Source organism: Triturus cristatus, chromosome 11, assembly GCF_964204655.1.
Source record: "Triturus cristatus chromosome 11, aTriCri1.1, whole genome shotgun sequence".
NCBI lineage: Eukaryota > Metazoa > Chordata > Amphibia > Caudata > Salamandridae > Triturus > Triturus cristatus.
The window spans coordinates 480,222,742-480,238,666 of NC_140594.1; the positions used below are offsets into that span (position 1 = coordinate 480,222,742).

At 45.6% G+C, this 15,925-nt stretch overlaps 1 protein-coding gene across 1 annotated transcript in view; it reads right to left on the reverse strand.

Moving 5' to 3' along the window:
• Positions 1 to 15,925, reverse strand: part of DOCK5 (dedicator of cytokinesis 5) — a 923,455-nt gene that overhangs the window by 204,806 nt on the left and 702,724 nt on the right. Inside the window, exons 39-41 of the mRNA XM_085632878.1 lie at positions 10,506 to 10,595; positions 2,611 to 2,715; positions 676 to 817 (exon numbers count right to left, since the gene is read on the reverse strand). Of these exons, the coding sequence (XP_085489004.1) occupies positions 676 to 817; positions 2,611 to 2,715; positions 10,506 to 10,595 (337 nt within the window). The remainder of the gene's footprint in view (positions 1 to 675; positions 818 to 2,610; positions 2,716 to 10,505; positions 10,596 to 15,925) is intronic.

The window sequence follows — 15,925 nt, forward strand, 5'->3', positions numbered from 1 at the left end:
ATGAACTTTACAAATTCATAGCTAGATACACCAAACAGCAAATAGTGTAGGATGCAGGAAAAATACTTCGCTGAGCAGAGAAAACCCAGTACATTTAGGAAACAGACACATGCTCTGTAAAGCCAGACCTTAAAAGAGATAAAGCACTCAAGTACCTTACCAGAACATCAGTTAGTGCCACTATAGCACAACACCGCAGACTACCATGGTTCAGTCAAACGACAAACCAAGAGAATCAGTAAGTACAAGATTCCTAATTGACTCAGAGCAATACGATTCTGTCCCATACTTGGGCTGAAGCCCAGCCGCAAGGATCCAAAAAGTGATAATCCTCCATAAAAGAACAAAGGTGTCTGTTCCCTCTAGCTCTATCTAAACTTTGAAGAAACGTTAATATTTTTGCTTCCACCTTTCTGGATAAATCAAAAAGCATATTTAGCACAACCACAGTCATTCCTAACATGCTGCTGAACAATGCCTCGGAAGTGTTAATCTTGATTTTAAGAAACATTACAATATACATAAAGCTAATGCCTGACATGCACCCAAGTTGTGCTAGACTAAATGCCACACACTGCAGAGAAACTCCCAATGTGGCTGTCAAGTACACAGAGGCACCCTACCCACAAGCACATGTGTGCAGGTGCTGGAAAACTGAGTGCAGCAGGAGGATACACTGTTTGGGTGACGCCTTGATGTCATCACCAGGTGGAGTGGTGCTGTTCATTCTCTCAGCATTTGGGAACTGTGTGACCAGCCGAAGATTGAAATCATCCCGTCGTTCATACTCCTTGCCCCGGTAGATGAAGATTTTATTCTAAGTAGAAGGGAGAGATAGATATGAGCCAGAGAGATCCTTGAACATCAGATATATTAAGCGTAGCAAAAAAATGCATAATTGTAAACAAAAACAATTTACTGCAGCTGTTTTTCCTTGAGATCCTTGTGCTGCTGGCAGCAGGAAGGTGTAGGGATAAAGGCATTAACCCTACACAGGTAACAGAGGATATGCAGGTTTTAAGGATCCTGACAGAGAATTAATTTACATGGAATGAATATAAATGTGTACAAGTTACACAATTAATGATTATCCTGAAAACGTGACCGGCCTCTAGCCCTTTAAGGCCAAATACACTGTTTTATCTTGTGATAAGTCCCATTAGTCTGGAATGCACAGTGGAAAAAGAGATCAGGAATAAACATGGCTGCAAACCTGACCCTGAATCTTAAAGTGCTGATACTAAACGTTCTGTGCTACTTGATTATATTATCAAATAGTTCTGAAGTTTCCAGGTCCATGTGCCAGCCCAGCCGTTTGTCACAGCATTCTGTGACTTGTAGTCTATTTTAATCCATTACAAATTTCGGACCATAGGTAACATGATGCAAAGAAAAAAGCCTAGACTAGCTGGATTACTCACACGTGAACCTTGGAAACTTGAGAGCTCTGTCATCAAAACTATTCACAACTCCACTGCTGTAATACAGTGTAGTAAGAAATGTATTCTTTTACAGATTTCAAATAATATCAATAGAATGGAGCAGAGGGACACAAACACATTTCCCAAATTTTTACTGCTAGACAAAAAGTGCTCCTGGGTGTTCACACAGTGATAAATGACAAACAAATAATGCAGCAAGACATATGTAAATCTGGTACAGCAATCTGAATCTTTGAGGGAAGTTTCCACCAGAAAGGACTCAACAAAAACAGGATTAAGAATCAGTTCCTCAAGGTACTTCAATCCACAAGGCAAGGCATCAAGAATCAGCCCGCCACGCATCTGATGAACGCTCAGCCAGACCGTAGGACAGGGGAACAGCTGCAACAGAAAGCGTCCCAGTGAGCATTGTGGACTGAGGTACCGAATTCATACATAGCTTGCTGCTCTGTATACATTTTAACAGTCTTGGTGATGACCCATAACAGGGCTAGGGTTGAAACGTTGTCGACATAAAGGGCGAATAGAACCTATATGACTGTATCCATTGAGGGACTGATAATTTTATGGAAATCAAGGAACGTCGATTATTTACTCCTTGGGTAACTGTGCTCATTTTATTTGTGTACACACTGCATAATTTGTTTGTCATTTATCACTGTGTGAACACTCACAAGCTATGAGCACTCTTGTATAGCAGTAAAACCTTATGATAATTGTTTATGCATCTCTCTGCTTCACTAATTGTGTTTTGACATTTTCAAAATTCTCCTATTGATTTTTGTTGAAACCTGTAAAAGAACAAATATCTTATTAAATGGAATTGTTGTTTTTTGTCTAGCACATGTGCCAGGTTATAGGTGTAGCTAAGGGCAGCCCCTGTTGTTTAATAACGTAGTGCAGTGTAGAGCCGTGGCGGAGGGTGAAGATAAATCTCTAGCCAAGATAATAAGCTTGCATTCCAGTGGTAGGAAAAAAATGGTAATATCCTAAAAATGAGAACCTTGTTTTCAAAATATTGTGGGTCCTAGTTTCAAAAGTTCTAAAAAGGAAACAGTTGCCAAGTATGTTTTAGTTTTGATGGTGATAGTCTATGGATTCAGAAGTGTTATAGCATCCCGACAGAAATCTGTACCTCCTTCCACCGCCCCCCTTGTAGGCTCCTTACCCGAAGAAATGCAGGGAAGCCCAGTCCATAGTACCCCACAGCAAAGTACTCTGGTGGAGGTCGCATGACTTTCATAATATTTTCATAGAATGTGGCTTGTTTCTTCTGCAAAGCAAGGAATATTTTTATAATGACTTTGCCATAAAATGTCAATCATTTGGTATTATTATTTGCTGTCATTTTAAACATAGGATATTCAAAGGCACATATTGATAGTTACTTATATATCATGCAAAGTACCAGTCTTGAGACATACCGAATAATTTCGAAGTAGAGATTCACAAAATAAAAACATAAAAATTGAGAATGTGCTAGGCAACTGCCGCCACACTCCCTGGTCTTCAACTCATGTCAGAGTGGTGGTGTGCAAATACTTTTGCTCCATGTGCCTGTATTACTGTCCAATGTGTCAATACCATTCCATAATATATTTCTCCCCAGTGTATTTCTCTCCAGTGTACCTCTTTCACAGTAGTCATGCATCATGCTTACACCCAATCCCTAGTCTGAATAATTATACCATTGTAAAAACCTTTATGTCTGGAACCACATTCCAGTAGAGGATCTGCCATCTACTTATCAACCTTAAGAAAGAATTTATACATAAAACCAGTAGCAATAGAGTTGTTTAACGTCAGCACAGAGTGGCACCAGAACAGAATTTAAGAAATGACATACGAGCATTTTAGAGGTTGGTAGATGTCCCATTCACCAACCTGGTTGTTTCCCAAGCCTCATTTAGAGGTTAGGACCTGCAGGGTGTTCAACTGTGCAGCCTTAGCAGGCTCCACCTGCAGAAACTCTTGAGCTGGCTGCCCATCCACCACTGGGCCACCCTGTACTCATCAGGGGAATCATCACCAGATTTCCCTCTCTGAGACTGCAATTTGAGGCATGAAGGCACAAGGAAGGAAACACAAATGTTGACCCTGAGGTGCAGGAAGAAAACTCTCTATGTGTATTAGGTCTATTGCTTTTTTGTTTTAGTGGAAAAAAACTGCCACTAAACAAAGTATACTGGGTGAGGCCCAAAAACATGGCTCCTTCTCAGCATACTGCAGTTCCTACAATGTATCTGCTGCATTGGTCTTTTTCCAGGCTGAAGGCATCTAAAATAATGAGTGGAATGAGGGGGCCTTCACTGAAATAATAGACCTTCCACGGGTGTCTAAATGAGGTCCCTAATGAGCTCCATTCTCTATCTTTCCTCCCCATGAAACTGTAGAGATGAAGGAAAGTGAACCCAGACCAGTACTTATTCTCAGAAAGACACCTGCCGTGCTGAACACCTGATCCACAGTATCTACCAGTGGCTGAGATTAATTGAAGCACTTAAACCATCACTTTTTTCGCTCTTCAGATAACACCTTGACAAGTGCAGGGCAGAAAAAGTTGTGCTTTACAGAGGGCACATACCACCTTGTAACCAACTCTATCTTTGGCAGTGCAGGTAAGTGAGGGTTGTGAGAAAGTGCTTCTGTTTGCACGGTCATCCCCTTTTTTGTGGATGGATGCTGCTAGGATTTGAACTCTACTCACTCGAGTACCTTTGTCCAGTCCCTAGTACATGTGCTGATCCCTAAAACATGGTAAAATTGACTAATCTCCAATTGACATATTCAAGTTTCCAGAAAGTCCAGAGTATATGGTGCAGGAAAATACACCAATAACAAAGTTAAAAGTCGCCCATGGACTGCAACACATATTGTGTCATTTCGTACGCGGACAAGGAAAACATGACTTCAGGCCTACATCTGTAGCCTGATCCTACAGCTTTTAAACCTTCAAGCAAAACTGTCATAATAACCCCTTTAGCCAAGAAGGTGCCCTACTTTTAAATATTAACAAACCCACCCCCATGTAAGGTACAGTGCCCTATTTGCAAAAGAAACACATAGGAATTTGATGTTTGCATGTTCCTACAGTGACCAGTCCCCACAAGCATGGCCAGAGGACTTTGACTGCTGCAAAATTTGAACTTCCTCATTCTGAGCTTTTCCCACCAAAACCAATGGCTTCAGAGCAACTTCGCCCAGTGGCTATAGCACTTAAAGAGCACTTTGTTGGGTACAGCCTTCAACCATGCCCCAAAAGGACACCAACTTCTGTACAAAAGATTAAGTCAAAAGCCAAAATGTTTGAACGAGAAGGACACTTTGGAGTATCTGACCTGTTCTCCATCATGGTTGGCCTGAAAATGCACCATGGTCCTGGTCAACCACAAACAGTGATTTCTGATTGGTGCTTTACTTTTTCTTTGTGCTTTTTTGCCTTAAAATTTGTTTTTTAAATCATCTCTTAAGTATCCTCATTGCATTCTAGTTATTTTGGTGTAATTTTCCTTTTTACATTTTTCATAATTTTCACAAACGTGTGTACTTTTTATGGAGTTGTGTTTTAAATTTTGGAAAATTTTAGTGTTGCTAAATACTTTACAGATTTGCCTAAGTTAAGTCGATCTGCTCTGTGCCACAGCTACCAGGAGATGAGTACAGGAATACATTTCTCAAACTCTGTTTGACTTGACAAGATTTTGAGACTTATAATTTGGGAAGGACTGACAGTATTCTTGCATAAGCCCATGCCTAATGTAGTCTCAAAGGATTCCAGCCTGGGATCAAAGTTGGTATCGGTGTTATTGGGAGAGTCTGAGGCCCTTAATGGGAACTCTATGAGAACAACACTCGAATAAAGAGGCTCAGATGAAAGCTCACTATCCCAATCTTAATTAAAATTGATGCATAACCAACTATGCCAGAACAACTTTACCCTTATCACAGACACAAGGATAAACATGTCAGAATCTAAACATTTAGGCCAAATCACGGTATTTGAGGAAGGAAAAATTGCAATGCTAGATCTGATACACAAATTTGAATCCATTAAATGTTTTCCAACAATCAATGTATTGACATGATGTAGGAAGCTGGCTCTTTATACGATACTGCCACTAGGTGGTAATACTGTGCACAGAGTCCAGGGGATCCCCAAACGTGAACAGAGCTTAATGGAAAACATAAAGTGCTCAATTTGTGGTAGTGTGGATGAGCAGCCTTAAGTCTAACAGAGAGAAGCGCAAGACATTTATTGCACACAGTGATCAATAATGAACGCACGACTCAAGAAGTAGATCTAGACCAATTTTAGAAAAATATACTGTTTGTATTTTATTTTAAGACCAAGGTCTTCGTAAAAAGGCAGGTACATTTTTAATTAAAAATAGTTTTCACACTAGGAAAGGCAGATATTTTGGGCTCACCTCACACAAATTGGGGATTTTTCACCAAGTGAACTCTCGACCGGGCTGGGCTGCCACCCTCACCAAGGCAACGCCATTGTGGTACACCCAGAAATTAGGCATGCTATGTCACCAGCCGGGGTTCGACAAATGGGACTTGATAGGAATTTCAGTGGTGGGCGAATTGGTTAAGAAGGGTTCTATCCTTAGTTTTGAGGAACTCCGGGGACACCACCAGATGGCTCAAGGGGAACTATTTAGGTACCTGCAAATAAGACACGCCTTACAGACTGCTTTTCCAAATCTTAAAGATATACCAGAATCATCCCCATTAGAAGACCGATTGCTCGACGGGCCACTACACTCGTAAGCTATATCTTTAACATATAAAAAACTATGTAATAATCTGCCCGACACCTTTAGTTAACTTAGAGAGCAGTGGCAGAAGGACCTAGGACTCATTGACGAGGAGGATTGGTAGTCAGCCTTGATATCCACCAGGGAGGCAGCCATCACACTCCGCTTGCGATTAATACAGCTTAGGATTTAGCATTGGTCCTATATAACAGGGATCACCTTGGCCAAAAAAGGCGCGAGACCTGATGAACTCTGTCTGAAGGGCTGCCAACAACCAGCCACCTTCTACCACATTGTCTGGGGTTTCCCCGCCACTCAACATAAATGGGAGGAGGCCACAACTGATATTCAGACCGCACTGGGAAAGGAGTTGGCTCTCACTCCACAGCTGGGACTGCTAAATATTTGGGCGGCGACTGACCTTACCGAAATTGAACAACAGCTGGTGACGCTGGGATACGTACTAGTCAAGCGGGAACTGGCGAGAGGGGGGGGGGCAGCTCCACCTTCCACTTTGGTCTGGGCGAAATAATTAGACAGGTGCACGATAGCGGAGAAGGAAGTATTTATAACCCGGGGGTGCCCCAAAAAATGGGACAGGAAATGGTCCAAATGGAATGTATACTGTGGAAACATATGTCTATCCCCAATGGTGGAGCTGGAAATGCGCAGAAGTGAGAACAGGGAGGTACTTGATTAATGCATGTGATCTGCTGACCCCGGCAAAATGTATAACTGTATGAGTAACTGTACTATTTACTAATTGGTATTGTATGCACGATTACTATTGCTTTTAATAAAAAGTTTCATTAAAAAACAAATCGACAAACTTTTCAACACACAAGGTCATCCTTTGGGGAAAACAATATTGCGGTTAAACAGGTAAGTAATGCATTTACAATACGAGTCTTCAGAGCCAAAAGTCAGCAAGGGCCATGGGTCAGGTGAGTACCCCAATTGTACCACCAGCGGCACAGGGGCAGCCGGGATGCAGAGGCCAAACTCAGAGTTCGGACCAATGCTTTCCAATGGAGACACAGGGGTGCCTGGAGCCACACTTCTTGCAGGTAAGTAGATCGGTTTCGGTTGCAGGGGACAAACTTTGAGGGTGAGGTTAGGCACGGGGAGGGGGGCAAAAGCAGCACTAAATGTACACCACCAGCAGCACTGGAGCAGCCAGGTGCAGGGTGCAATTTCGACATTGTGCGCCCAATGCTTTTCCATGAGGATTCTTCTTTCGGCAAAGAGGCTGCAGGTGTGGCACCGGAGATTGCAAGAGCAATAAAAATGACAGCGGAGGTAACAAGAGATGTAGGGGGTCATATGGGCACCATGGGTTAAGCTCACCAAGGCCCAGTGGGAGCCTCTGGATTCACACTGCAGGCGCCGTCATGGAGGGCAGAAGAGGTCAGCCAATGCTGGACAGCAGTTCAGGATCGCTGGAGAGACTTCACTGCACAAGCGTGCTACTCGGGCCGTGGCCGTCGGGTGCAGAGTGGGAGGAGACGCGGATCCGCTGGGTTCTGGAGTCCTTGGAGCAGGTTTCTTTTGGACAGGTCCGCTGTCCACAGGAGATTGGAGTCTTTTTCAAAGGCAGTAGTCCTCACAGGGGATTCAGAGGTCACAGGCTGCAAGACAGATCACAGGTTAGCAGAAGCTGGAGACAGGCCGGTAGGACTAGGTCCAAGGCAGTCGTCGTCTTCAATCCTCTCTTCAGGGTTTTCTTCTTTCTTAGGTCGTCGCAGGTCTGGTTTCTAGGTCAGGGGGAGCCACCTAAATAAAACATTTAGGAGCCGTTTTAGGGGAGTAGTAGGTAGGGACTAAAGGCACCTTACCTGGAGTGACTATACTCTCTAATATGCCACCCTCCAGTGGGAGCAGGGCAGAGACGTAGTCCTGATTGGAGGAGTCTCCCCATCTTCAAGATAGCGAGGACTAAAAGCTGTGCTTCACCTCACCTCCCCACATTAGGGGTGGGGTTGGCAGAGGTGGGCACACCTCCTATTCTTTTGAACATTTCCCATTGATTTTCCCACACAAAGTGGGGGTGTAAACCCAGGGCTGCCATCTGCTGCTAGCAGCAGAGGCTGGGGTTCACATTACAAAGGCGGCAGACCTTTGAAGCTTCCCTCTTCGAGCACTGGCCCATCCTAGGGGAGGAGGTGTGACACATCTGCCCAGGATGTGCATTGTTTCTGGTCCCAGAGAGCAGGGGACTCTCTACCCAGGGGTCCAGAAACATGTCTGGTTGTGGCAGGCTGCCTACAGACAGTCAGAGACCACCCCAGGGTTAGTAGGTTTTCAGGGGGCACCTTTGAGGTGCCCTCGGAGTACATGGTACAATAAATCCAACACTGGCATCAGTGTGGATTTATTGTAAGGAGTAGTTTGGTACCAAACACTCCTGTGTTTCAGTGAAGCCTTCATGCTGCTGTGGCACTCGAGTTGCTAGTCAATGTACTCTCTATGGCTGCCCTGGCACTTACAATATTAGAAAATATACCCCATTATTATATATTATACCTGCTCATGCAGACATGCCCTCATCTGTGGTATAGTGCACCCTGCCTTAGGGCTGTGAGGCCTGCTAGAGGGGTGACTTACCCATGCTTTCAGGCAGTGTTAGCTGACGTGGCACCCAGGCAGGGTGCATTGTCGACTTTTGTAGTTTTTGTCCCTCACAGGGGCATGCCAGCTGCAAGAGCAGTGACATGGTCCCAGTGAGGGGGGTCCCAAGGACCGCTTCAGCTCCCATGCCCTAGGCACTCAGGGTACCTTATACTAGAGACTTACAGGGGGGTAGAAGTAACAATTGGGGATTTGTTTTCAGGAAAGAAGCACTGGCACAGGGGACCTGGTTGGCAGGGACCCTGTGCACTAGCATTTGAAACTACATCAAAACCAGGCAAAAAGTGGGGGCTAATCATGCACAAAGAGACACTTTCTCACACAAAACATCTGAATTTCAAATGTAAATAGATTGATAATTGCCTTGTATTTTACTGGTATATATGTTGGATGGGGATATCCCTGGAAATAAACTGTATTAGTATTAAATTACCTCTGTGGTACAGTAAATCCCATGGCCCACAGTTTTGGTATGCACAACCTTTCAAAATATATCATGGAAAAGTCTGATGTGCTCTATGTTTTCTTAACATTGTCTTTCCTTTTTAAAATTTATCAGTGAGGCTGGTCCCTCAAAGTGACTGTCAAAGTGACCATTGGCATCTTCACATAAATGAGCCCAGTGTTTAATTTGATAAAAAAACATAAGGTGGGAAAAAAAACAATCTGACGATGGAGTCGATGCCCATGCGCACTATTGTCCAAAGGAGGAGCCACCTATCCCGTGACTTTCAAAGGCTTTCCAGGACAACAACAAAGTGGAAACATCCGTGATCTACAGCTCATATGCCTCGAACAAATAAGTACCAGGGCCCTCTTCAGGACATCACTGCAGCTTGCACCACCCATTGCCCTGGCAATGCTGCGAATGACAGTACCAACTAAACATCAAAATCCTACAAGTGTGACAATTCAGACTATTCCAGGCCCCTAAAGTCACAAGAATGGTTTGGGCAGATGGTATTTGTCATTTTTAATATATATTGAATTACTAAACAACTGTTGTTGTGCTCGCCTGAAACTTAGATAAAAGTGTCCCCATGTCGCAGACTGCCATAAGTGCTGATGTTAACAATTAAGAGCCAGTGCTGATGACCGGAAATCGCAGGCTCAAGTAAGCACTGAATAAGCCAGTTGCTAGCATAATCTAGTACCTTTGGCTGTTTTGTTTTTGAGCTCATTAGCATCAAAAAGGCACAGACAATAAAACATAGAAATATTAACACATAAAAATTAAAGAATTGAAAAGGCGAAAAATATGTATTTGAGGCACTCAATCTAAGTCCTGAGGGCAATGTTGTGGCTTTCACAAAAACCTACATGTTATAGAGCTGATTGGAAGCCAAGCTGACCACAGTAACCTAAGAACCTTGTCTGTGGGGTGTTCGGAGATGGGACAGTAGTTTAATTAAGTACTGAGGCAGATACCCACAACTTTGGGACAATTTCAAAATATGCATAAGCAATATTTTTGCCTGTGCCTTTATTCAGGGCTCCAGTCCTTCGATACAAAGGCGGTCTGTTGAGCATATCACTTGGAAAGTCTCTTTTCTACTGCCCTGCTTACAGTGGATAGTTTAATCATCACATCATTGGAGGGGCTTGTTAGTCATCATAAACAAAACTCACCCATCGATTTTACACCCAATATAAGAGGAAATGGAAGCCTTACCAGTAAGCTACTCAGACCCTCGTAGTCAAATGCTTGATTTTCATACATGTCCGCTAGCTCTTTGCTGTGTTCAATTGCCTTCTCCCACATCTGCAATAAGACAAAAGAAAGTGAGCAATTGAACAGGAGGTAATATCTTTAGAATAAACCGAATGAGCTCACATATATTTAGACATTCTGGGATTCCCGATAAAGATTACAGATCAAAGAACGTTTTCATACAGTAATTTGAAATTGAATGCTGTGATCTAGACATAAAGTGCATGTATGTTTTTTTAAAAATTATCTTTATTCCTCCTTTTGTCCCTTACAGGGGTGGCTCTACAGTTAAAAGGCTTAGAAGCTAGGTGATATACTATCACAAAACTCTTTGGAAAGAAATATGACACTTTCCTCTAGTTGTGTTAATCCTATGTTTAGATTAAACCTTAGACTTTACAGGATTTATAAAGAATGCCTGGTGTGCTCCTGAAAATCCAGGGCAGCTATAGATTCCTTGGAGTGTCAAATCTCATGATCTACAAAAACTTCACGCCTTATGTCACCAGATCTTCCTTGTCAGGTGTAAGGTTTGGTTAGTATGCACATGTGGTTGCATTTATATGCTGTGTGTGGGTGTGCATGTGTGCCTGTGAATGGTACAATACATGGAAGGCTCTGTGTGCCATTTTGGGAGACCCAGTACTGACAGGATGAGCATGAGGAGGTAGAGAAAGCCCCCAGACAGATTTGTGGATTGATGCATTCCAGTGAGCACGATGGGTCACACACTGGAGAAAGGAGAGCCAGGCTCTACAGAAGACTTCAAAGGGTGCTCTTTGATTCAGGAGAAGTCACTGGAAAGGGCGCACATCTCAGTAAGAGATGGGGATGACCAAGCGTAGGGCTGAGGACCTGGAGTAACCTTTTAATGCACATATCATTGTGGCCGATATCCAGGTGTGAACTTATAGTGCCTCCCATTGCCTATGTTGTGGGGCTATCAGGTTTGATATCTCTCCTGCTCTGACATACTGCATTCTGGAGAAGGGCAAGACAGAGGAGTTGGAACTTCAAAATGAAACAAAGCTCCAACACAAACTTCAAAGACTCAGACTTTAAATGACATTTGATGTCCGGAAATGGACTATATGAAAGGGAGTTCAAGGCCCCCAAAATTGTTGACTGTCAAACAGCGGGTGGGCTGTGAAAGAAGGAGATGCTCTGCAAAACTTCTGGCTCTGACCAGGACTGGTGGCTAAGGCTTGCCAGTCTCCTAGCTGGGTGAGGGGACATCACCCAGGGAAATTCAAGAACACCTGCTCCTGGGGCACCTGTGTCTGCCTGCTTACCAAGACCAGTGTGCCCTGTAAGGAAGAGAGCACTTGGAGGGAGCAAAGTCCAGTGGGGGATCTGGCGAGTGGATCCCAGTAGCGATGTGTGAGGAGACAGTTGCTGGACTGATCAGGCTGTCGCCCAAGTGCAGATTCAAAGTCAGTGACCCCGTATGCCAGAGGGGGTCACCACGAAGTTATCCGTGGTTGAACTGATAGGGCCATAGGCCGTGTGCAAAGTAAAGTCAGCTAAGTCGTATGCCAGAGAGGGGTGCCATGAAGAGGTAATCACTGCTGTGCCAATTATGTTATACCTCACGTGAAGAGTAAGGTTGGTGACCCCGTTTGCCAAAGGGGGTAACCATGAAGAACAAGGGACCTTCAACTATCATCGAGAGGATGCAGTGGTTACTTGTGCATGTCCATGCCCCAACTTAGGGTTGGAACCAGAGCAATCATCCTGCACCTGTGAGAAGAAGCAGAGGAACTTACAATCTCACCAAAGGAACCACCGTGGATGCCCAGCCGCTGCCCCTGCAGAGCTGTGAGTGCTACTCACCGTCCGCATCCACTGAAGCCCACTGTGACATCCAAGATTGAAATGCTCCCAGGGACTCCAGTAGTGCAACCCCTACAGTAGCGGGTAAGACTGATGTGCCTATGTGTGTGCTCCTCCTCACATCGAGGAGAGAAGGAGCACACACATAGGCGCAGCAGCAGAGATCACATCACGTATCACACTGGACCAAAAGGGGTCTCCTGCCCTCACCCTCCTATGGGGCACTCTGTCCCATCTTTAGGGCACTAGATACAAAGGCCATTTCGTAGTGGATTGTGATCCTGTCACCCCACACTGTGGATACCCTCTCACCACAGTTTGGAAAGAGTGGAGCCCTCAGTTCTTTCACTTAGGTTACAAGTGGTTGCAATAGGCAATACAATTTTAAACACAATAATGCATTGAGTTCAATGGAAGTTTCAAGTTATTTGCATCAGATTACTTTTAGGATTACTTTTGGAATTCCAGGTCTGGATCCTAGATTCAGTCCTGGGTCAGTACTTAGAATCAAGTGATAAAAGTCGACTTAATTACTGTGATGATTTATAGACAATATTTTGCTATTTTAAAAGTTGAGACAAAAAATATTTCATAGAAAACAGTCAATGATTCCCTATGGAAGAAAATTCAAGTTGCAGGTATAGCATGTTCTCGTTACTTTTGTAATCCAGTACTGGGTGCCTAGACTCAGTACTGGGACCTTTATCCAAAACAGGTAAGCAATTACGTTTTCAGAAGTTATACGATTTTTAAAGAATATTTAAAGTTTGCAGAAATTGACACTTCGAAGAAATTTCACAGAAAAACAGTCAATGGTTTCCTATGGGAGAAAATTGGGTTACTGGTAAGTACAGTTGTAAGTATTTTTCTGAGTCAGTGCTGGGCACCAAGATCCAGCACTGGGAGCTCACCTAATAGCAGGTGAGTATTTTCGTTTTCGTTACTCGGCTGATTTTTGGTGAATATTTTAAGATTTGAAAAGTCCACACTTAAAAGAAATTTCAGGAAAAAAGCCAGTCAATGTTACCCTATGAAGAAAATTGAGTTATCGGTTTAAAGGTAAGTACTCGACTGGCAGAGTTAAAGTTCTGGGCATAGACTCAGGGGTCTCCCAGGGTCAGGTAGGTACAGTTGGTTCACCCTCAGCGGCACGAGGGCGGCCGGGTGCAGAGAGAGTTAGGCCCAATGTTATCCTATGAGAGGTAGGGGGGCCTTGGTTGGTGGCTGCTGACTAGCAGGCCACGCGGCTGTGGGAGCTGGGCTCCTGGTCACTTACTCAGGGCAAGTGGGGAAGTGGGTAGGTGTAGAGATTGCACTGCCAGGGCCACTCGGGCGGCTGGGTGCAGGGTGCTTTTGAGCCTTCGGGCGCTCAATTGATTTCAATGGGAAATCTCCGGTTTAGAAAAAGACTGCAAGCTCGGGGACGAAGATTCTTCAGGTGCCACCACCACTTCGAGAGGTAAGGTGGGTAGTTGGAGGATAGGTAGGTAGCCCGGGATTGGGCACAGGGGGCCTCGGGCCGCCGGGTGCAGGGGTGCCTTTTGGTGTTGGGAAATCTTACCCTCTGTTGATCGCGGTTGGGGGGGGGGGGGCACCTGGAGCTGAGGGCTTCTTCAGGAGTGTCGAGGGAGGTCCTTGGGTGCCAGACTCAGGGTCACAGTCGCCATGGGGTCGTCCTCGTGGTCTTTGTTCACTCCAGCACAGGCCAGGCTTGGCTGGTGCAGAGTGTGCTGGGTTCGCGGTTCCGGGCTGCTGCCAGGGATTAGAAGTAGATTTTGAGTAGAGCCTCTACTCATGGGAGTCCCAGGTGCTTAGAGCCAAAAGGTAGCCAGGTCCTCCGGGGTTTGTGAGGTTGCTGGCCACAAGAGATGCCGGGTTGGAGCAGGAGCAGGTTCGAGGGTCGACAGACCGGTAGGGCTGGGGCCAAAGCAGTTGATGTCTTTCTCTTATTAGCAGCTGCAGGGCAGGTCTTCTTTCTTCTAGGTCATCTTCGGATTTCGGAATCTGGGAAGGAAGGTTCAGGGCGCCCCTAAATACTAGATTTGGGGGCGTTACAGGTAGGTGAAGGGCAGGGACCAATGGGTCCCTGTCCTGGGGTGGGTACACCCCCTATCCAGCCTCTCTCCTGTGGGAGGGGGGCAGTAGCCTAATCCTGATTGGGCAGGGCTCCCCATCGTCAAGATGGAAGCCCGGGGATGTGCTTCACCTCGCCTCCCCCACCGGAGGGATGGGGTTGGCAGGCTGGCACAGCCCCTGTCCTTATTTGGGGTTTCTGGCCAAGCTTCCCGCCAGAGTGGGGGGTTGCAGTGGCCTGGGGAAGCTCACAGAGGCGGCATGCCTTTGAAGCTTCCCCCTGCCCATCCTGGGGGAGGAGATTTAGCACCTCGCCCAGGATGTGCATTGTTGCAGATCCAGGAGAGCAGGGGCTCTCCTACCCAGGGGTCCAGCAACATGTCTGCTGTGTGGCAGCCTAGGCAGCCTCAGAACGGACGTGGATTGTAGGTTAAGTTTCAGGGGGCCTCTCTAAGATGCCCTCTGTGGTGCTTGGTACATTAAATCCCACACTGGCATCAGTGTGGATTTAATGTGCTGAGCAGTTTGATACCAAACTTCTCAGTCTTCAGTGCTGCCATTATGGTGCTGTGGAGTTCGTGTTTGACAAGCTCCCAGCACCATGTACTCTTAAATGGCAGCACTGCACTTACAGGGCCCAGGAATGGACCTGGGTACTGTAGGGGCACCAGGCTCCTGCCTCTGTGTCCACACCACTGGCATAGGGCACCCAGCTAGAGGGGTGGCTGATGTATGCCAGGGCAGTGTAGGTTGTGGGCATGGCACACAGGGATGTGTGCCATGTCGTCTCTCTGTTTTGTCTTGTACACAGACACTCAGCCTGCCAGGGCAGTGTTTGTGGGTTAGGGTACAGGGCCTCTAAGGGTGGCACAATGAGTGCTGCAGCCCTTAGAGGCCTTCCCTGGTCACAAGGCCCTGGGTACCTAGGGTACCACTTACCAGGGGCTGACATGTGGCCAGGGTTTGCCAATTTGGTTTTGAGGTTTTTGTTTAGGGAAGGAACATAGGCCCTGGGCACCTGATTGGCAGGAGTCCAGGGCACACTCAGTCAAAGTACATTCAGCAATTCAGCATAAAGTGGGGGCATACCATGCAAGAAAGATGCCACTTTCTCACATACCTACACTCACTAACCTAGAAACATTTGCACGTAGACCACCCCGCTGGGAGCAGCTCTGTTGTGTTCAAACATTTATGTTGAAGGCTGCTGACTCCCAGTACCCCGTGCCTCTTGTTCCCTCACCCCAGATATACTCTGGGCTTTGTGTTTACACAAGTCAGGAACAATACCTGCTCTGGGGAGATGTGTTATCACCTCCCTCAGGAAAGGCTGGTAAATTTGAATTCCATAGCAGGGGGCTTCAAAGAGCCGCCAAATGCGAATCTGGCTTCTTTCAAAGTAGAGGAAGCTGACCTCCTTTGTCCAGAGGTACAAGTTACTTACCTTCGGTAACGATGTATTTGGTAGAGACGAC